The sequence below is a fragment of the Centroberyx gerrardi genome, chromosome 3 (genome assembly GCF_048128805.1).
Source record: "Centroberyx gerrardi isolate f3 chromosome 3, fCenGer3.hap1.cur.20231027, whole genome shotgun sequence".
Taxonomy (NCBI): Eukaryota; Metazoa; Chordata; class Actinopteri; order Beryciformes; family Berycidae; genus Centroberyx; species Centroberyx gerrardi.
This window is the reverse complement of record NC_135999.1, coordinates 17,798,605-17,820,003: the sequence shown is the minus strand read 5'-3', so window position 1 is coordinate 17,820,003 and position 21,399 is coordinate 17,798,605. Positions and strand designations below refer to the sequence as shown.

At 41.5% G+C, this 21,399-nt stretch overlaps 2 protein-coding genes across 3 annotated transcripts; both read left to right on the top strand.

Moving 5' to 3' along the window:
- Positions 1 to 1,088: 1,088 nt before the first annotated feature.
- Positions 1,089 to 10,543, top strand: LOC139933579 (bifunctional apoptosis regulator-like). Of its 2 annotated transcripts, none has more exons than XM_071927703.1 (9): positions 1,089 to 1,204; positions 1,963 to 2,268; positions 3,994 to 4,092; positions 4,321 to 4,414; positions 6,386 to 6,558; positions 6,847 to 6,991; positions 7,705 to 7,887; positions 8,713 to 8,909; positions 9,003 to 10,543. In XM_071927703.1, the coding sequence occupies exons 2-9, from the start codon at positions 1,970 to 1,972 to the stop codon at positions 9,193 to 9,195; spliced, it is 1,383 nt and encodes a 460-aa protein (XP_071783804.1). In that variant the 5' UTR covers positions 1,089 to 1,204; positions 1,963 to 1,969; the 3' UTR covers positions 9,196 to 10,543. The 2 variants fall into 2 exon arrangements, with proteins under 2 accessions (XP_071783804.1, XP_078138920.1); XM_078282794.1 differs by having other exon boundaries at positions 1,111 to 1,265.
- Positions 10,544 to 12,010: 1,467 nt separating this feature from the next.
- Positions 12,011 to 21,395, top strand: txndc11 (thioredoxin domain containing 11). Its single transcript, XM_071927687.2, has 13 exons — positions 12,011 to 12,316; positions 12,959 to 13,055; positions 13,280 to 13,399; positions 14,038 to 14,135; positions 15,068 to 15,197; positions 15,531 to 15,624; positions 16,248 to 16,360; positions 17,060 to 17,263; positions 17,385 to 18,111; positions 18,914 to 19,077; positions 19,192 to 19,304; positions 19,517 to 19,597; positions 19,886 to 21,395. The coding sequence occupies exons 1-13, from the start codon at positions 12,192 to 12,194 to the stop codon at positions 20,412 to 20,414; spliced, it is 2,595 nt and encodes an 864-aa protein (XP_071783788.2). The 5' UTR covers positions 12,011 to 12,191; the 3' UTR covers positions 20,415 to 21,395.
- Positions 21,396 to 21,399: the final 4 nt, after the last annotated feature.

Here is a 21,399-nt window from a genome sequence, read left to right as displayed (position 1 = left end):
ACGTGTGACTTATATGCATTTATGCATTCATTTACTGATAGAATAGTCCAACCTGTCGATGAAAGTGGAAATTTCAATTAATGAATACCAACACAGCTATAGGGACATAATCTAGAAGTACTTACAGTGAATGAGTGCTTTCTTATCTTGTATGTAAATGTATCTTTTCTAGTTTCTGGAAAATGGAAATGGAAACTATCTTGCTAAACAAAGAAACTACTTCCTATTTGGTATTTAAACGTTCAATTTCATATTGCATTTCATTTTATATGTGTAATTTTAGATTGGATTACATACTAATTTCGGTGAGAGGTCAGAATGCAGATATATTGCATTTTCTCTCTTGAAATGGTACATGCCACTGTACAAAACTCACTAGAAATTAGTTATTACAAGCAGACTTTAAAAAATGTCTCCCTGAAGAGAGTTTACTCCCAGACCTCCCATCTGGGGAAGTCCTCTTTAAAGATTATTTTTATGGCATTCCTGCTTCATTAGACAGTTAACAGTGAAAAGATAGAGAAAAGATGAGGGTAAAGGGGATGTCACAAGCAACAAAGATTCCAGGTCAGTTTTGGAACCAAGACATTCATTTACTTGGTAGTGTAGTCAACTGAACCACCACTGGGACAGTCCAGAAGTTGCCCTTTTAGATAATTTTTTCCCCCGCCCCTGTCAGGAGTCTGCACACGCCCCTGCTTATAAGATACTACAGCTACTGCTATAACACAGCTGTCAGTAATTCAGGGCCATTGGAGAAAACACTGCAACTTTTTAGTGTATACCAACATGTAATTGAATAGTTACTGTTTTATTATCGTGATGAGGAATTATGAGCTAAACCTCGAGCCAGAAGCGAGGCTTACTGACAGGAGGTGATTTGAACTTTGAACTGGAGGGGGTTTTAACAGCAACAAGGTTGAAATCTCTCATTTCGAAGTCGTGCCTTAGGCTTTTCTACATCTTTGAAGACGAAGAACTATTTCCACCTTGTCCTCTCGGTTCTCCAGAATGGCATACCCACTTTGATAGGTGAGTGTCCGACCAATGAGGAGTGTTATTTGCTACCCGCATGACAGACAGACGTGCATGTGTGCGTGCGTGGGGCTTTCCAAAGCGGAGCTATGTCGGGCAGATTATTTTTCCATTACCGCAAACAGAGCGTTTTAAGTTAATTTAACGATAAGCAGACGTAGTTCGCCAGGTATGTGATGTGATCTTCCAGTTGGTCATCTTCACAAAGGCCATTCCTGAGGCAAGATAAGGTGGGAAAGGGAAGGGGGAGTTGGTTAGTCGAATGACGTTGGCTAGCAGATATGTTACTAATTTAGCAAGGCTAATCGTTAGCTAGCATATCCAGCTTCAAGCTAAAGAGGGTCAATTTTGGCATCTACGTTATTATTGACAACTATTCTTCTTGCTTCATATAAGACCTGTAAATGTTGCTGTTGCACGAAACTCAGCTAGCTAGCTAGTTGCTAATGACTAACGTTAGCTAGCCAGTGATAGGGAAGCTAACATGCAGATCAAGATGTGGCACCTGCGATTGTTTTTGTTTAAACTAACGTTACTTCTTACGTACTGTCCTATGGTTTAGTGCCGACCAGGTCGTCTTTTGCTTTTCTTTGTGTTCACAGCACTCATTTATCGTGTTTTATTGACCCGTCTCTTCCATAGTAGCACTGGTATACAAACCCTTTCGACCAAATATAAGATATAAGATGCAGGTAAACGTATGCCTTCGGTACTAAGATGGTCTATTCACCACCCTTAAAACTTTAAGTTACTTTCTGCTGTCCAGAGCCGATTAACAATAAAACCAAGTTCATTATTAAACAAATTCACATGTGCAGTTTGTCTATGAGGAGCTTTTAGAGCCTGTGATCATCTTTTACCTAATCACTCTTGCATCACTTTCCGTTTCTGTTTCTTCTCTGTGACCTTGTTTATCTTGTCTTTCAGACTTGAAATGCTACACCATCTACAGATGGAGAGGGATTCATTGGGTGGTGGTCTTGGAGTGCTGATGGATGACCCTCCTCACTCAACTGAATCCCCCCTGTTCCCTGCCAGCAGCAGCAGCATCTCAGAACACGAGTTCTCATGTCACTGTTGCTATGACATCCTGGTGAACCCCACCACTTTAAACTGCGGGCATAACTTCTGCCGCCATTGTCTGGCTCTGTGGTGGGAGTCTTCGCACAAGAATGAGTGCCCCGAGTGCCGGGAGAAGTGGGAGGGCTTCCCTAAAGTCAACATAATGCTGAGGTATGCTATACGCAACCAGGTCATTTCAACAGATAAATGTTTGATTTTTGACGATGTACGACTATGTTTCACTCACCTACAGGCCGGCTGACGGCCTCTGAGAAAGTTGGTGCTTGTGACAGGTGTGGTCAAATGGTACACCTCCAGTGGAAGCATCCTTGCTGCTACCAAAATAGGGTTGTTGTATAAATGGTACCAATGGTACCAAAATAAGTTGTTTAATAAGGAGCTAAATCATCCCCCAAATGACTCCTTATGTGTGTGTCTGTTATTTCTGTCCTTATGTTGAATTTTTGAAGCCTATGGTGGCTCAGGTATGAAGCAGGAGATTATGAAAAAGCTCTCTGGTTTGCATGAGCTTATATCCAGGTTGTTTGGACTAGATTTTGTCAATCGGCCCCACCCTGTGAGACAAAGATATTCACATGTGGTCTTCTGTGAAATGATGTATGGCACCACACTTGATACAATGTGTATCACAGAGCCAAAAGACTTGAAGCACTTTTATCTCATGGCATCAGACATGCTATTTTATGGAAATTCCAGTCAATCTACCTCTAACGGCTTTCAAACATGGATTATACAAACACCAGTCCATTACCTATACAAATTATCTTATTTAAATGTGCTTGTGCACTATTCAACAATTCCTCTGAACAACATAAGGGTGCTTTCTCATGTAATAGTCTGTTTGCTTAGTCTGACCCAGTATGACTGTGATACATTGTTTACTTTTTCAATTGGTCTGATTTGCTTTTACACTGCTCCAAACCAAGTGGACTACAGTTTGTAAACAAAAGCCATGTGCTTGCAAATGTCCTCCGTTCATTGGTCAGGAATTTAGTGGGTAAAAGGAAAAACAAACCTACCTAAGGGATTTACACACCGAAAATCATGCAGCCCTGTATTACAATCACACTGATGGCAATGATCAGGGTTGGAAATTACCACCCACCACGCTCCAAATGCCAGTAAAATGTGTCTTTGGTGGATAAATCAGTAAGGGTCACCTGGCTCACTAGCTGGTGATGACATTTAAATGCCTTGATTATACTGAGTTCTCTTTCACTTCATGATTACAAACTTGATCCATTGTATAAGGGAGTGAGCAAGTTTTAAATGAACATGCAGAACTTGAAACATACATATATGAATACATGAAACGGCATTGAAAATAGGTAGGGTGTGAAAGAGGATTACGGCCACATGAAACATATTTGAGTTTTGATAATCTCCGAATTCTGACATTGAATTCAGAATTCAGACATTTTCCTCAGAATTCTGTCTTTAAACTCACAATTCTTTAAGATTAATCTGATACTCAAGTACATTTTTCACGTGGCCCTAATCGTCTTCCATCACAGGGTGACATATTTCTATGAAAACTGTATGTTAATTTTTTTTGGCCAGTAAAAATTATACTCAGCAGAATATTTTTTCTCACCTACCCAAACAAACTGCACCAAGGAGGTAAACGCTCCAGAGTTCGATTCAACTGCTCCCAACAGCAGGTGCGAAAGCGCTCTCAGGCTGGCTGAAGGTTGACATAGACAAGCAGATCAAATTCAACACAAACCATTACAGTTTGCGCACTTAGGCCTCACATTGTGGTACTGTCTGAAACACCAAGATCTCAAAATATCCCTTTATTTCTCTTCCATTTCCTTTTTAAAATACTCTTTCATCCACAAATTCCATGTACTTACTTATCTCTCTTCTTCCTAGGGATGCAGCAGACAAGCTGTTCAGTGACGTAGTGCAACGGAGGAGAGCAGAGATCCAGGCTAACCCCAAAATCTCCCGTAGCTTGCTGGCATTCCAGAGGTAGAGTATATGATATAAGTTGTTTTGCTATCTGCTAGGTATATTGAAATGTAAGCGCTTTGAAAGAGGGTGTCAGCTTAGTGTAAGTAGACGGTGATTTTATCTAGTTGAACTCATCAGTCATTTGTGATATGTACAGATGTCTTATCTATGTTAATATCGTAATCCTGATGTCCTCTGAAGCAAAGTGTCTGGCTTAGATAATATACTGTATCTATATATTTTTAGGTATGGGGACACCATAGGTAGATCCAGGACCAACCAGCACAAAGGAGCAGGCTTCTTCTTCTCTGGAGTCCTCACTGCACTCACATGTGTGGCTGTAAGTATACAGTGGCAATAAAACATAATCACCCTTGACTTTTGGCACGTTATCTTGTGCAGCAAAATTATTTAAAATGTTTTGGGTTTTTTTGCCAAAATTGAAGAAATTGATGCTATGGTACCTAGCTACCTTTCTTGCTAATACATTTTATATCGGGTCCCATTGCCATTGCAATATGGTTACCATGGAAATTGCACCTGCAATTTTTGAGCTTTACCAAAACAGAAGATTTTCCAGATTTTGAAGGGTACTTTTAATAGGGACTTCCTTCCTTTTTGCTAGATTATCATCTTTACACAGAATTTGAAGCTGCATCTGTATTGCCAGTGTCCTCACATACGTGCTCTCTGTAAAGATTGTGCAAAATTGACCTGTGAAAATTTTCAAATTGTCAAAACAATTTGTGATTGTGATATTTTTTATGCAATTTGAAGATAGAAAACATGTTGTGAAGCACTGTGGTAGATATACAGAACCACTGGTTCTGAAAAACCTGTTGCACTCATTGTAAGTTGTTCTGGATAAGAGCGCTGGTTAAATGCCTACAATGTAAAATGTAATTCCAGTTTACTCTTAGTAACCACAATTAAAGTAAGGATTGTTGAACTTCTAATCAATTTACATAATTGGTTAAGTAAATAACATTCATATTTTCTGACATCTAATCTAGGGTTTGAGACCAATATCAGACACTGATGCTGATCCTCAGTATCAAACTGGTACATTCTTATTCTGCAATTGGTGCATCCCTAATCAATGAATGCTAGTCTGTAATACATAATGTCCCACTAAAGACAATTTTTGTAGTTCCAGTGCCCCATCCCTCCTCTCAGTAATACTTTCAAATGTCCCTTTGGGGGAAATTACAGCAAATGTAAAAAGTATTAGCTAATGTAGCACATCTATGCTCTACTGTTTATACTGATGATAACATTTAAAATAGTTTGACATTTACGTTAAAATGTTTATGAGGTTGGAACGGATTTCAGTAAAACTCTTGGGTTTTTAACAACAGTAGTCTGTAACATTTGAGGGTGCTGCAACAGTGGATGAAGAGATCGGTTGTACATGTCATGTAGACTGTTGATTTTGTCCATGTGGCAGTCGGGAGCAACGTCTCTGTGTGTCTTGCTGCGTGGCAGTGAAATGTGTGTGTGCGCTACTGTTTGCATGAGTATGTAAATAGATTACAGCATTTTGTCTCAATGTCATGGCCTGACACTCATCCTGAATTTGCATTTCATCTCAACAGGTTTTTAGAAAGAGCACATACTGTAGGTAGCAATTGATTGCTGGGGTCACAAATAGCAGAAGCAGTAGAACCACTATTATGATATTATGATATTTATCACTGTTTAATGCTGTGCTGCCTGTCTTATTCTCTGTTTTTGTGTTTAGGGATGGACATTATTAGTAAAATGTTCAGGTCATTAAAGGATAATTCTGGGTATTTTCGGCCTTGGCCTAGTTTTAGCCATCATGCCGATCGATTCTGATCAAAATTTCCTCAATTACTTCACTGAAGATTTATGTAGCTTTCAGTTTACAGGGAGCACTGTTCTCTGATACAATCCAACAGGGCAAAGGAAATCTCAAGCAGTCAAACCCAAAAAGCACGCCCTTTCAACACAACAACATAATTGCAATTATGCAATTTTATATATCACATTACATGCATGGAAATTGTGGGTAACCTAACTGGTCGCTTGATGGCTCACCCTGAGCTGATCACATACTTAAAGTTCGCCACTGTGTGGAAGTGTTGGAAGGCTGGCCCTGGTCCTGACTATGAAAAATTCTAATCACAATGCAAGCCTGTTCATCTCCTAATCTTGAAGATCAGCAGCATTTGTCATGTAATGCATCCTGGTGTGATCGTTTGACAAAAGTCATATCCAAGTGAAGTCATATCTAAGTGAAACCGGGGCTCATGATACCTTTCTTGTCCATGTTTGTGTGTGTTGCCAGGTGATGCTGCTGGTGTATCACTGGAGCGGTGGTGAGGCGGAGCAGCATGACCTGCTGATCAGTAAGCCTGTGTCTCGCTGGACGCCGGAGGAAGTCGTGTCCTGGCTGGAACACTTGGGGCCCTGGGCCCAGCTCTACAGAGAACCCTTCCAGCAGGAGAACGTGAATGGACGGTAAGGATAAATTAGACTGAATTTGAAAGCAAATACAATTTTATGGGGTTTTTTTTTGTTTTTAATTTTTTTTTCCTTGTCGTGCTTTTGAAATGCAGGTACATTCCCATACATCCTTCCTTCATCATACAGATGGAAACTGAACTGAGACCAAACATAGTTTCACTTATCTAACATTAGCAATTAACATGTTTCTGTTTCACTTTTTAGAGCGAAACACAAGTTTAAGTTTCAGGTCATGGTTCCGTTATGGTCATGCCATATGCTATTTTGGTTTGATCTCCTTAGGTTACTGTTGATGCTGGGTGACGAAGAGTTGTCCAAGCCTCCCTACAACATTGAAAATCAGGCTCACAGACGAGCTGTTCTGGCTGAGCTAGACAGAGTTAAAGCCTTGGGAGTCAAACCACCCCAGAACCTCTGGGAGTACAAGGTAAACAGTCGAATTGCTCTGCCCCAATACTCCTATTATACCATGTAGAACCTATTGATCTTTAGCCTTTTTTAGTGTACTGAATTTTAAAATTGTTTGGTTTGCAAATATGTATCCAAAATCAGTATAATTCACCCTCACACCTCTCAATGAGTAGACATTATGAAAATAATATCCAGGAAGTTGTATGATGATATGATAAAATGTTACAGTTTACATCATCTGACAGTGAGTGATGGTAAAATAACTTATCTGGGGAAACAACAATAATGTGATGAGTTATGTTTCATAAAGAGACCAGAGAACTATCACAAGTCTTTGGAACAATTCCAACATTTGGCAAAGATGCAAATGAGTATGACAAGCTGTCATGATCAGCAGGACTGCACACCAAGCAGATTCATAACAATATCAAAGAGACCTTGCTGACCTATTTCATATACTGTACCTCTGAGCACCTTTTGAGTAGACTGCCTGGCTTCACTTCCAGTTGGGTGCTTTAGTATGGGTCAAAGTAATTCCAGTGTGGTTTGCAATGGCATGCAGGAGTAGATGCTGTGTGTTAGTGTTATACAACAGTCCCTTCATTTGAGAAAAGATTCCATAATTAAGATTTTATGGACTGGTTTTCCAACCAAAATGTTTGTCATATTTTCAACGCGCACAACCAAATGATTGTCTTCTAATTTTGTGTTTCTCTCCCTTTCTGCCAGGCGGTTAATGCAGGGAAGGCTCTGTTCTTGCTGTATGCACTGAAGAGCTCCCCTCGTCTCACACTCTTCTACCTGTATCTATTTGACTATTCGGAAACCTTCCTGCCCTTCCTGCACACCTGCTGTCCCGCCATCACACACACTGACCAATCACTGGAGAACAGCTTCCTCCGCGACACACAGGTGCCATTTTCCACAACCAAACAAATTGTCATCTTAAAGGCCAGCTAATATGGTATAGTAAAGTTGGAGTAAAGGCTAAAGCAGTGGGTACATTTACATGCACGTAATACCCTGGTTACTGTAAATAATCAGATTAAGGTGAGAGTGCGATTGAAGCGTTAATGGTTTGAAGTAATATGTTTCCCATAGATCCAGCCCAGAGCCATCTCCGTATCCCACACAAAATGTCTGAACATTTTGTCAGATTTTTTTGGTATTCAATGTTGTGGGCATTGATGCACTTATAGAACATCATTTCACCAAAGTGAACAGAAGGAGAAGAGGAGCACTACTTGGGTGTCTCTGGTATCTTCCACTGGTGCTCTTTGGTGACAGAGATTGAGGTCTACTTTCACCATTTCAGTGTTGAAGCCCATCTTAAGGCGGTTGATTTCTTTCATTTGGTTCAGTATGAAAAGGGGTTCGGAGATGTTCCAAAATATGGGGATTTTGTCATTTATTTATTTTTTCTGCTGCGTCCAGTTGCGTCCAACTTCCTCTGTGCCCTTTTTGACTCATGCACATATTTAAAAAACTGAATGGAGTCAGACCAAGATGTGACATTACTCAGACTAATTGGATAAAAATGGGATTATTACTGTGCATACCCAGTGAGGTTGCAGCTTTATGTTGTATGGGAGAAAGATATTGGATCTCACTATAACAATAAGTTCTGTTGTAGTCTTACTTGCATTAATATCTATTCTAATGGTTGAAAGTGCCACATTCCTTTGTTTCATTCATTTCACAGTTGTTTTCTCTTGTTTTCTATGCTCTTTTTGCCAGATGGAACCCAGCTGGCGGCAGTGGGCGGAGTTTCTAGTGAAGTACCTCCTGCTTCCATACCAGCTGATTGCAGAGTTTGCTTGGGATTGGCTAGCGGTCCACTACTGGACATCTCGCTTCATCATTGTTAATGCCATGCTGCTGTCCGTGCTGGAAGGCTGCGCTCTGTGGAGGCTCTGGACAAGGGCCAGGATCAGGTACACACACTGGGGGGAAAAAAAGCTTTCTACTTTGTGACACAAACACACACACAATCACATACACTAACCTATAACTCCCACTTTCCCTAGGACACTGCCAAGCAGGATGTGGAGCCACATGTGGAAGATATTATCTCAGGGGTTTGCCTTTGCCCTCCTGTGGCCTTTTGTCCCTCAGTTTGTGTGCAACTGCCTGTTCTACTGGGCTCTCTACTTCAACCCCATCATTAATATAGACTTGGTGGTGCAGCAGCTAATGCACCCAGAAACACAGGCGCTGTAAGGAAATGCAAATGGTCTGTGGCCCAGTTGATGCCATACAGTTGGCACACATTGAATACAATAACTGGTCAGAAATACAGTTGCTGAAGAGGACAAGTATTTACTTTCAGCAGTATCCCACATGGCGTATCCTCATATGAGACTGGCTTACGTACTGCTGGAAAGGGAGTTCTTCTCACATCTTGCTTTCTTATCTTGCTTCTCTACTGGATGGCTGCAATGTGGAACAAGAGCTGCACTGTGCTATAGCAGAAGAAGCGAAACCAAAAAAAGATTAGAAACAGTAAGTAAAAATATCTGTGATGTTATTCACTAGAAGAGATAAACAATCTACCGCAGTGATCTCTGTGCATAATGCATTCACAAGCCACATAGTCAAATGTTCTATAGGGTCGTTATGCAAAAGATAATTCATGTTGCAGACACTTGAGGTAGTGAAGACCGGCTAAATAAGGAGAGTGTGTTTCCTGAAAGCTGATAGCTTTGTAGCATTGAGATAATGGTTTTACTCCAGTGAAAGTTAAGCTTTTTTTAATGCATTTATAGAGTTCTCACTTGGGGTACATTGCTAGGTGTAACAAAAGAATTATTGATACATTCCTTTTCCGTTCACTTCTTTATCAACTGTCTTATGACATGTAATCCGCAATCAGTCAAATAACACAACTGCTGCTTTACAAGTAACATTTTCAGTAACAGGATAGAAGTTCTGAGCGAAGCAGTATCATTACATGTGTATATAAATCTGTATTCCGTATGAATGCCTATGCAATTATATTTTAGGTCTTCAGTGTGGCTCTGGGCTGTGACTTTAGTGGAATGTGATCTTGGTGCTACACAGCTTTCAGAAAACTCACTCTACCAGGTTTGGTAACATGATTGTGAAACATGTCAGATGGCGTGTCAAGGTTCGTAGTTTGTTCTGCATCCTGCTGTGATCCTAGGGCTTTATAGTTGATTCAAGGGAAAACAAACAATGCAGTCTTGGAGACCAATTTACAATATTGAAGTGCGTTGCAGGAATTGTATTGTTTCCTTTCACAAGAGGTGTGGCACTTGGATTTGAAATAAAACTTATGTTCTTAAATCAAACAAGAATTTAGACGCTGACACTGATCTTTTCTAATCTATTTGATTTTAAGGAGAACCCATTTGTAGCAAAGTTCATTTGCTTATACTGCTCTGACAAATATTGCATTGCACATTTTTTTAATTGTTCAAAAAGATTTTGTTTGCAATGTCTTTCCATTTGATGGGTAGTTGAGCTGATCAAAGACTTTTTTTTTATTTTTGCATTATTTCTTTGCACTTATAGTACTACACTGTGATTCTGTTCTGCAGATGGGATCTTTGATGTTGTTGTGTTAATGACAAAGAAAAAAATAAAGATTTTTAAATTATATGATCATTTATTGTACATTTGTATTTGTTGGGCCGTCAATTGCCACATTTTATTTGAAATGTAATGAAGATGTACACGCTTTTTTAAGTAGAGTAGAAACAGAATCTGAGGATGGATTATGTGGCGATCAGAAATTATGAAATAGAATTTCACCTGTTGAACAAATGCCTGTCATCTAAAATACTGTAGGCCCATGTAGGTGTCTGCTATACAGTATATCCCAAAAATTCTCAATTCTCTGTCCTAATAGTGGAGGACATGAGAGAGGTCGTTTACACATTTTGTCAAATCTGTCAGCTGGGAATGCTTATTTACCAATACACAGCATCTGATATAACGCCCTTGTGCTATATTAAACTATGGTGAGCGCCTATGTAGAAATCTGGCTTTGGATGTTAGAGGAAAAGGAGGGGTGGGTGAGAGCGGGTATGTCATTGGTGTTGTCAAATGGGCACTTCTCATCAACAGATGTTTAATTAGGTCCGTGACACCTCTAGAAGGATCAGCATAACTCCTAGTATCCCAACTCTACCCCCACCACACCTGGCTACCAAATTTAGGCTTCCCTGAGCAACTATAATGCTTCATAACAGAATTCATAATGAATGCCAACTCATGCCTCATTTGTGTAATAAAGGATGAAGTATGGGTAAAGGAAGAATTAATTGAAAGAATCTTTGTATAGGTTTTTTGATCTAGGCTAGCGGTTCTCAAAGTGGAGTCAGGGGACCCTAATGGTCCTTGAGAAGGTTCCTCAAGGTCCATGGCCAAATGAAGACCAGTTTAATTTCACTATTGCTTTATTCATTAGAAACTGTAGCACAATGAGAACATGTAAAATAATGACTATTTTGATAAGAAGTTTCACTCCCCCACCTTTATCTCCCACCTACAGTACAAACAGACAACATAACCCTTCTCAGATGGGGGTTCCTGTGACAAAACGTTAATCAGATGGACGTCTCTGGTCTAAAGCCTTTGATCTCTGGGTCCTTGACATAAAAACTGTTTGGGAACCTCTGGTCTAGGCCATTGTTTGGGTCTGCTCTGGTTAAAAGAGCTGATTTGTGCTCCCCACTTTGAGATGAGAGGTGTCTATTCCTGTCACAGAGGAGAACGATCGCCACCTAGCGTCCATAAACCTTCATGGCAACAGCTTTTCTGTCGTTACAACGTAGGGACAGTCTCAAAAGAGTAGCTTGTCTCTACACGCCTAACTGCAAACACATTGATCGAAGATTAAACATAACTTGACGATTATTTGGAACGCTGCCATTCATATTTAGCCTAGGCCCTAGTTAACGTCTCTTTTTATCCTGATTGCTGTAATACGGCTAATACTACTGCGCGTTTTAAACCAGCAGCAGCAATTTCAGACTCTCCCTGACGTCATTATTGCGGAAGTGGGAAGTCTACGTGGGGAAGAAAGGTTGGTCTGACCGTGTTTGAAACCCTTGTTCACAAACAGGACCGATGTCCAATCCAGGATAACCCTGTCGCCTCTCGCCCTGTCTTCCTCCCCACCCCGTTAGGCAAATGGACGTGTTTAGCACCACCCGGGGCGTATAAATGGGACGGAGAGCCGACAGCCTGTAATGCTGCGCCGGGTGCGGCAGTCTCTCCGGCAGGTGCTGTTTCTGATGGCCCGGAGACCAGATCTTGTCTGCGGGGCTATCGTGCTCAGTGTCCTTCTCATACTGGCCGTCAAGTTCACATGCAGGTAACGTAAACATCGAGACGAGCCTCAGTTCAGTTAGCCTGTTCGTGTTAAAATACATAGCTTTTTAGGCGGATAGGCTTGCACGAGACTCACTGAGCAACGTGTGATTACTTTGCTGAGAGATAAACATTGCTCTGTAGTAGTAGTAGTATGCCATTACTACCTCTAATAATAGCCCAGTAATGTGTAGTGCATCAGGGTGGTTGTTAAATTCATCATGTTGTGCAGCTGATCTAGAGAAACTGACGTGTACTTCAGGAAGAGGATTATTGCTTTGCTTTAAACCGTTTAAAGGCTATTAGACAGTGCCATAATACACACAGTCATTATTGCTCCTTCAATTTAGAGCTCTTGTTGTGGTCTTTTTGAGTAAGTTTTATTTTATTTATAAAGGATATGCAAATAATAGTGTAACAATACATGGTCATCTTCCTGCTCACCCAACTGTCCCTATTTAGGCAGGATGATTCAGACTTCAGGCAAATTACAGACAAATGATCTCAGCCATGTCCTACTTATCCCGTCCTCTTCAGCAACAATTACACCAGTTTGCTCCAACAGTCTTCTACTGAGCTCCTAGTAGAAAACCCAATTTGTGTGTAATTATTAACCCCGATTCACACTGAAATCCTCTCTTTCTAGCCGTGCCAAGAATGTGGTGGCAGCAGCGCGGCCTCCCGTCCGGTTCTTCTCCGCCGAGGCTCCAGTGGTGGATCTCTACCTGGGCCAGCTGGACCAGGTGAGACCCAAACACACGTGATGCAGACATTTTGTGATGAGTCAGGGATTATCCTAAGTCTCCAAAAGCATAACAGCAACAAAGCTTAATTCATGGTGGTAATGCTTAAAGATTGTACTTCCAACATATGAACACAAACAGACCTATTGTATCTAGGACAGATATTGTACAACTTATATTGTACAAATTATATATTTTCAGTAACATGTACACTCTTTCACCAGGTGGAGCGTCTGAGGGGTGTGGCAGAAGTGTCTCTCATTTTCTTCTATGCACCCTGGTGTGCTCACTCCATGGCTGCCCGACAGGAGGTGCAGCAGGTGGCCAAGAAGCTGGCGAAGCAGGTACGGGACACCTGAGAACAGAATAGGCCCTCTGCAGAAGCATTTGAAATACCATAGCAACCATACCAGACACCCTACTGGAAGATCACTGATAAGCTAGACCAGCATGTTGTTGTTATAGAGGCCAGCAGCTGAACCTACAGAGACACATGAAAAACTTTTTCACACTCTTTAAAATAAGAACATGTTATCTGATAAGTGTATAAGAAAAAAATAGCAGTTGTAGCCAAAGTTTAGTGAAGTAACATTATAGTCATGCTAATACCTTAGACTTAGTTACTGACAGTCAGTAGCAGAGAACTGCTCAATTTACAAACAATGGACATTTGACAGGATTATGAAATCAAACAACTTTTTTCATTCACAATGAAAACGCTATTAACTTGAATGTCTAAGTTTGATGACGTCAGCACATGGCAACTCTGTTGGGATGTAATGAGTCAGGTAGAAATGTTTTTGGTTCTATTTGTTGTGTAAATGGCAGTGAGCTGGGCCTGACCTGTGTTCACCACTCCATGTCAACTGTTCCAGACATGAGTCAAAATGATGGCAACACACCATGTTGAAACCGGTCTGTGGTGTAAAAAGAGTTTGTTTTTTACTCTCTCACACACACACACACACACACACACAAACAGGTGCAGTTTGTGGCTGTGAACTGCTGGTGGAGTCAGGGAAAATGCCGGAAACAGAATCGTTTCTATCAGTACCCAGTCATCCATCTGTTCTACAGAAGGTAAGACAGAGAAGCCCTTCCTCCTTTATAGTGGATAGTGCAACTCCTCCTGAAGTTATTTGTATTTAAATGGAATAGTAGACGGTGAAGAATTGGATACAGAAAAAAACATGAGAAGAACGGCCTTGCATGGCCTTGTATTTTAATCCATCTTGCCACAGTGTTTATCATTGCAGTGGCATATTAAACTAATACAGCCCAACTACCCAAAATCAAGGGCTGCAACCCATAAACATCATGGGTGAAAACATTGTAGGGGAAATCATTCACCTCCATTGAAATTCATTGTTAACTCTTATCTATCATTCATCAAATTGGCAAAACTAAAATTAGACGGAAACCTTTTGAAATATCTCCCAATAACTAAACTAGGTTAGAGTACTCAAAGCAGTGTTTTTGTTGTAATATTCATCGCAGATTAGGTGAGCAGCCTGCATTCACTTTACTACTGGCTAAATGTTTAGCCATGGTCTGGTGTGCAAACTTTGTCTAACCTTGTTTTTACAACAGTTAGAAATTATATGACATTCTGCTAGCAGATTTGTGAACTGATTGAATACATGGGATGACTTGGAATCAGCTTTTATGAAATCTCTATACACTGTGAGAAATATAAAATGGGAATAAAAAAAAGTGAATTTTGGAATGTTTGATGATCTTACATTGCTGTTTTGAAGCCCCAATGCAGAGCTGTATATGCTTTAAAAAGTGGAGCATAGATCAGTACGCTAACTGTTGTCATTTGTAACATTTGAGTTGATGGACATGTCATTGGAGTTTAATCATATAGAGACCCCATGATGTTGCATGTCAAAAGAGAAGATGTATAAACGTATCACAGCGGGTACAAGCTAATGCAGTTGTGAGTAAAGGATCTTCAAATTGAACTTAAGTTTTATTATGTATTTTGTATCTGTTGTTCTGTGCTCTAGGTTTGGGCCTATAGAGTACAAGGGTCCGTTCATTGCTCCCTATGTGGAAAGTTTTGTCCGCCGAGTCATCACACCGCTCACTTACCTGCCATCAAGAGCCACACTTCGAGATTTTCTCTCCTACCATGAGGTTGGTTTTGGGGTCAGGGCCATCTGAGGGAGGGGTAGCAGACATGTGGCTAGGTCCAAAAGATGGGGATTACAGTGATCGCTCACCCTGTATGCTGGTTGATGACAACTGTGTGAAGCTCTCTCTCTCTCACTATAAAGAGTTACAGTTACGCAATTTGCTATTATTAGCCATTCATTAAGGCACCAGAAATGACCTGAAAGTTTTAATTTCTTTGTTGAAATGAATATGTGGTGCATGTATCTGTATCTTTACTGAAGTGCCTTCTTTGTATCACTGAAGTGTTTTTTCCATATCATATATTCTGATTCTCTGTCTCTTCTGTTATCCTAGCCAAGAGTGGTGGGTTTCTTTCAGTTTAACTCGTCTCCTCAGCCTCCGGGGTACATCACATACCTGTCCTCTGCCCTGCAGGCCCTCAAGAGGGGTAAGCTGAACTGATAGGCAGTAGCTCTGATTATGCAGCAGTGAGGCCATTTCTTTCTAAATCGATAAAAGTCTCTGGTCATGCTGAATATGTTAGATCAGATTGGAATTAATGATCCCCGTGGGGAAATTTGGCCATTGCAGCAGCAAAGATAGCAGTGGGTAGGATATAAATAAGAATATACGTATAATGTCATACATAGGATAACCCTATAAGAATATATTAATACTATTGAAATATTAATATAGAAAATATAGTGTATAAAAGAAAGCATGACTGATACTAACAACCAAAAGAGCATATTGAGGAAAATGAAAATCTATGAATTTACAGTACATTTGCTCTCTGTGTTATTAGATTTGGTTAGATTGAAAGTGTGCATCACTAACTTTTCACATTTCAGGTATACTGAAGGCTGGACTTATTTACATACACATTACATACCATGCAGATGTGCATTGTGTAAAACTTTTGACATTATCAAATATATCAAATTTACAGATGTAGGTAACATAGAATGTGCAGAAGTGCATCTGTGTTTTGTTTACTGTTATCAAATGTAAATGAAAGATGCAAACAAGTTTCAATCTTCATTCTTAAGTCTCCGTTCTTTTCTGGTGCAGATTTCCGTGGTGTTGTTCGTTTCGGGGTGGTGACCAATAAGCAGGTGGCAGAGGCCATCTCCGTCAAAGAAGATGAAACCGTTTACCTCCACAGAAGATTTAACTCTTCTTTGGTAAGTGATGTTGTCAGGCCATGATGGACAGCATGTAGAACACTGGTTAGAAAATACAATTTAATACTGAATACATTTCACTACAATGTTGGATATACACTAGAGCATAATAATAAGTGAATCTACAGTTTAAAGGAATAGTTCACCCAAAAATGAAAATTCTGTCATCATCTACTCACCCTCATGCCAAATGAAACACAGGTGAAATTTGTTAGTCCATATAACACACAGGGAGGTTGCCAGCACAACTTCGTAGCAGCCTTCTCCAAAACAACTGAAGTCAATGGGGACCAGTTCTTTAGAGTTCCAAAACAAAAACAGCCAAACAATCACACTGTGAATAGAAAGACCTATACACCATTATTTGTTGCAAATCAATCAGCTGTAGTTAAGATTTGCACATTTGCAAATTATGGTGTAAATATAGGTCTTTTTGGAACTCTGAAGAACTGGTCCCCACTGACTTAAGTTGTTTTGGAGAAGGCTGCTATGGAGTTGTGCTGGCAACCTCCCTGTGTGTTATATGGACAAACTTCACCTGTGTTTCAACTGGCATGAGGGTGAGTAGATGATGACAGAATTTTCATTTTTGGGTGAACTATTCCTTGAAACATTAGACAAATGGTAACAGCATAGTCAGACAACAATGAGAGGCAACAGCATTGTCTATAGTATGTATTGTATATTCCCTTCTTTCAGATTTTCCCTCGCAGTGAACGCAACTTCACCTCAGCGGGCATCTGCAGCTGGGTGTTTGAGCACCGCGAGACCGTCCTCCAGTGGCTGCAACCACCAGGAACAAAGTCCCGCCTCCTGGAACATGAACTCACCAAAGGCCCTGCGCTCCTGCTGTTCCTGCCGCACAATCCACTTGGGTCGAAGCCCAATCCCATACTGCAGCAGGTGAGTATTGATGAAATAGTTACATAGACTGCAAATGAAAATCAAGTTTCTAAATGCCCTTTAATATCTCTGTGATCCGTCTGTTGTGTTGAACTCTGTACTCTGTTTCTTTGTTTCTCAGATTGCAGACATTGTTGTGCGTTATCATTCCTGTGGCAGTAATCACCGCTCCAGCTTGGACAAAAGAGGCACCTCCCTGTCCCACTCGGTGTGCTGCCAGTCAGTGGTTCTTCCTGGGTCCAGTGCAGCCCCCAGTACCAGTGTGTGCGAGCTGTGCCTCAACTTGTCACGATCCGACTTGACCGGCTCTTCTATACGCTGCGCTTTCCCCTCCGCGGCTCAGGGAGGATCTGTGTTGGAGTCTCATCTCAGACACTGCTGCCTGCGCCGACCGCCTACCCCTGTGTCCATAAAAACTGCAACCTCAGTGGCCTGTAGCAACTTCCTGAGTAGCTACAGCCCGTTTGGTCAATACAGTGCCTGCTGCAGAAAAGTAGAACCTCAACTCAATGAATCTTCCTCACAGGCCAACGAGGGGCCAGACTCAAAGAGAATTCCTCTCGTGCCTCCCTCCTCCTCTGTCCCTTACCAGGAAGGAGGCGGCATCACTGGGCTCCGCTGTCGGACCAATAAAACTCTGAGGTTCTATGTGCTTGATGTCGGCCTGAACTGGCCTCTGGCAGTGAGGCTTGGGGCACCAAGCAACAGAAGTGCTTCCCATCAGCGGGAGCCCGGATTACACGGTGATGAGAGCGGAGATTGGTTGTTTGCAACCATTGTGAACCTTAAGGATGAGGCTCATTATGTTCTCCACCGCAGCCCTGCAACCACACTGGCAGAGTCTCTGGGTAAATATTTTGTTGATATCAGATTAATTGATTATAGTTGTAACTCTTGTATTACTGGTATAGGGAACTGATGTCAGATACTACTACTACTACTACTACTACTACTACATCTACTACTACTACCAGTATTAGTACTACTACACTACAAACAAAGCATCACCGTATCAAAACGGAATGAAACAAAAACTGCCAAAGCCATAAAAAGGAATCAAAAAAATCTCTGTCACATATTGACTAATAAACAGGAGCAATGCTGTATAGCAAACCAAGCAGTTATGTTTTCATAATCAATTTTGCTCCAGGACTTGTATCCATGGCAATGAGATAAACATATCAGGGTTTTCCACTACATGCAACGTCTCTTTTTGGTAATATATTTTGTGGAATTTTAGTAATTTATTTTAGACTAGAAATATTGTATGAACTTGGACTCCTTTTTGGTAATTCTGCCATATTATATTTTTTTGCCCGGCTTTTATTGTGAACCGGCCTTTATTTGCGCACAGAACACACCTCAGCTACTGTTAGAGATCAGGCCATTATTTGAGACCCGGTCTTCATTAGAAGTTTTACGGTACACCTGATTTTCATTTTGAGACAATAATGTTGTTTGTCCAAACGGATCTCTTAATATTATAATTGTAGTCTATTATCAATCTAGAACATTCATTGACTGCAAATTGTGTTTCTATTTTGCCATGTTTTACCATGATCCTGGTGGTAACGTTCAATTCTAACTCTGCGTTTGTATGTGCCTGTGTGTGTTCACATGTACCTGTGTGTACATGCTTCTTTGTTAAAGAGGTCTTCATCAGGAACTTCAGTGCTCCTTACAGCCCCCTGCAGAGACACCTGGTGGGAGAGGAGGACAGGAAGGGAGGTGAAGGGGAGCCGTCCGCTCCACGCCCCCTCATCACAGAGCTGACCACCTCCTCCTTCCTGCCCTCTGTCATGGACCTTCAGAAGGTGAAAGAATACTCTGCAGAACACTCGGGCCTAGCCAAGATGAACTGTGTTCGGTTGGTTACACACAGGTCCCGGAGAGAAAATCTAAATTTGTTTGTGTATGTTTTCCTCTAGGACGTGCTGTTGTTCTACTACACCCAGTGGTGTGGATTCTGCTCTGTTCTCAACCACATCATCATCCAGCTGGCCAGATTATTCCAGGGCAACAGCACCATCACTGTCGCTAGGTATGTGTTTTGTCTTTGTGTGTGTCTGACTGTTGGTGCCTGTATATCTGTTAATATGAATGAGAAAATATGTGAGTAGTATGGTGTGGTGTTCTAGTTGAATCCTAGTATTATGTCAATGCCAGTTACATTTAATGGTCAAATGTTAGTTTTCTGGTCCTGCCTTTCAATAAAACAATAAGTGTTATAACACCCTACTCTCCTCTGTGTAGGGTGAATGTTGCACGCAATGACCTTCCATGGGAGTTTATGGTGGATCATGTTCCCTCCATTCTCCTCTTTCCCAGATACAGGTGAGATAGACAGTCTGATACACAGGCACACAGACACACGCGCACACACACACACACACACACACACCTACCGTTACTATATTTCTTGCATACACATACTGAAGACATTGTTTTTTTATTTTCATTGTTCCTTTGTAACATACATGTCTATTCCATTGCTACAGTCACTGCACTAGTCATCATGTAGGCAAGTATGCAAGTATTTCACAAAACTATAATAAATGGAGAATTTTAGCAAATTGGAAATTGTTTTCACTAATGTATTCCCTATTTCTCCCTCTCTTCAAGGAAACACCTTAGCGTGAAGTTCCCTGACGACACGCCCATCACGCTACCCAACCTCTTACACTTCGTCCTGCAGCACTCTGGCCCCGCCCAACATGCTGACAGGTCAACGAAAGCTTCCAGCGAGCGAGAGGGGCCGGGGCCCAGCGCTCTCCTCCGCGCAGAGTTTCTGGTGCTCCAAGGCGAGGTTCACGCGCTGCATCGCGCCCGGGAGCGTCTTTCCCAACAGTTGGCGCAGCTTTGGCGCGACAACCGGCGCCTGACATTTGACAAGCTCACCTTAGAAGCCCAGAATGCCGAGCTGCAGCAGGAGAGGCAAAGCTTGGAAGAGCAGCACCGGGAGAAGAGCCGGCAGCTCGGGGAGGCGGTGAGACGACTGCAGGAGCTGGCAGACACTTCTGAAAGCCTCCTGAATGAGAACACACTGCTCAGGGTTCTGCTGAGGGCGCTGAGAGACAGGACGGACATGAACGAGGAGGAGGAGGTGGAGGGGAAAGAGGGAGAGCAGAAGAGAAACCACATGGCCTCCTGACCACCAGTCTGCAGGGGATCCTGAGTGCAGTGCAGAGAAGAAGGAGAGCGAGCAGGGAGAGCCAGGAAAGGAGTAGGAGGGAGAGCTGGAATGGATGAAGGAGCGAAAACAGTCGTCAGATCTGAGATGTGGTGAAGGGGGGGGGGGGGGGGTAATGAGTGTTGAGCAAAATGAAGTTGAAATGAGGAAGAGGTGTAAAACCAGAGGAACAACCTGACCCAACAGCTCTTGTCATAGGAAAGAGTAGATGTGGATGAAAGGTTAGTTTATTATCTGCTGGAAAAAAACTACTACTCAATCAGGACAGAGAAGCAGTTACAGCAAGGAAACGTTTTATGGAAAAGAAGGGGGGATACATCAAAAAGAGTGAGAGGACAGTGTTTGTCAGAGGGTTTTTGTACAAAAAACCGCTATGGTGTACCGCTATGGTGCTGTGATGACAGTAATCCGAGCTTACGTTTCAGAACAGTGTAGAATGGGAATTCAGTGCCAAGTCTCCAATCAAATGGCTCAGTTCTGATTTGGAGCTCACAAAACATTAAATGTCCAATGAAGGCTGAAAGAAGCGACCTGAGTTGTCATAGCTACTACAGAGACCCTGCGCCCCAAATTCTCGACCTTCCCTGAAGTATGCACTTGTCTGCCACCCTACAAGCTTAGGGTTGGAGCGAATGTGTATGAATAAAGGCGAGTGATTTAGAATTTGGATGCAGGGAGAGAGGGCCACTAATGAAGCTGATATATTTAATACTGAAGACGTGGCACCTGTTCACCGATTTGTTGGTGGGCCTATGAACACTTGAACTAATTAGCAAGAATTTTCTTTTTTTGAAGGGGATATTTTTCTTTTGTTAAATTAATCTATTTTTACATGAATCCTGGAATCACTAAAAAAACATCTTTTTCTATGTAACTATTCAGGTATAAAGAATAAGATGCTGCAATTGTTTACATGTGAAATATTGCACCAGTTTTTACTAATTAA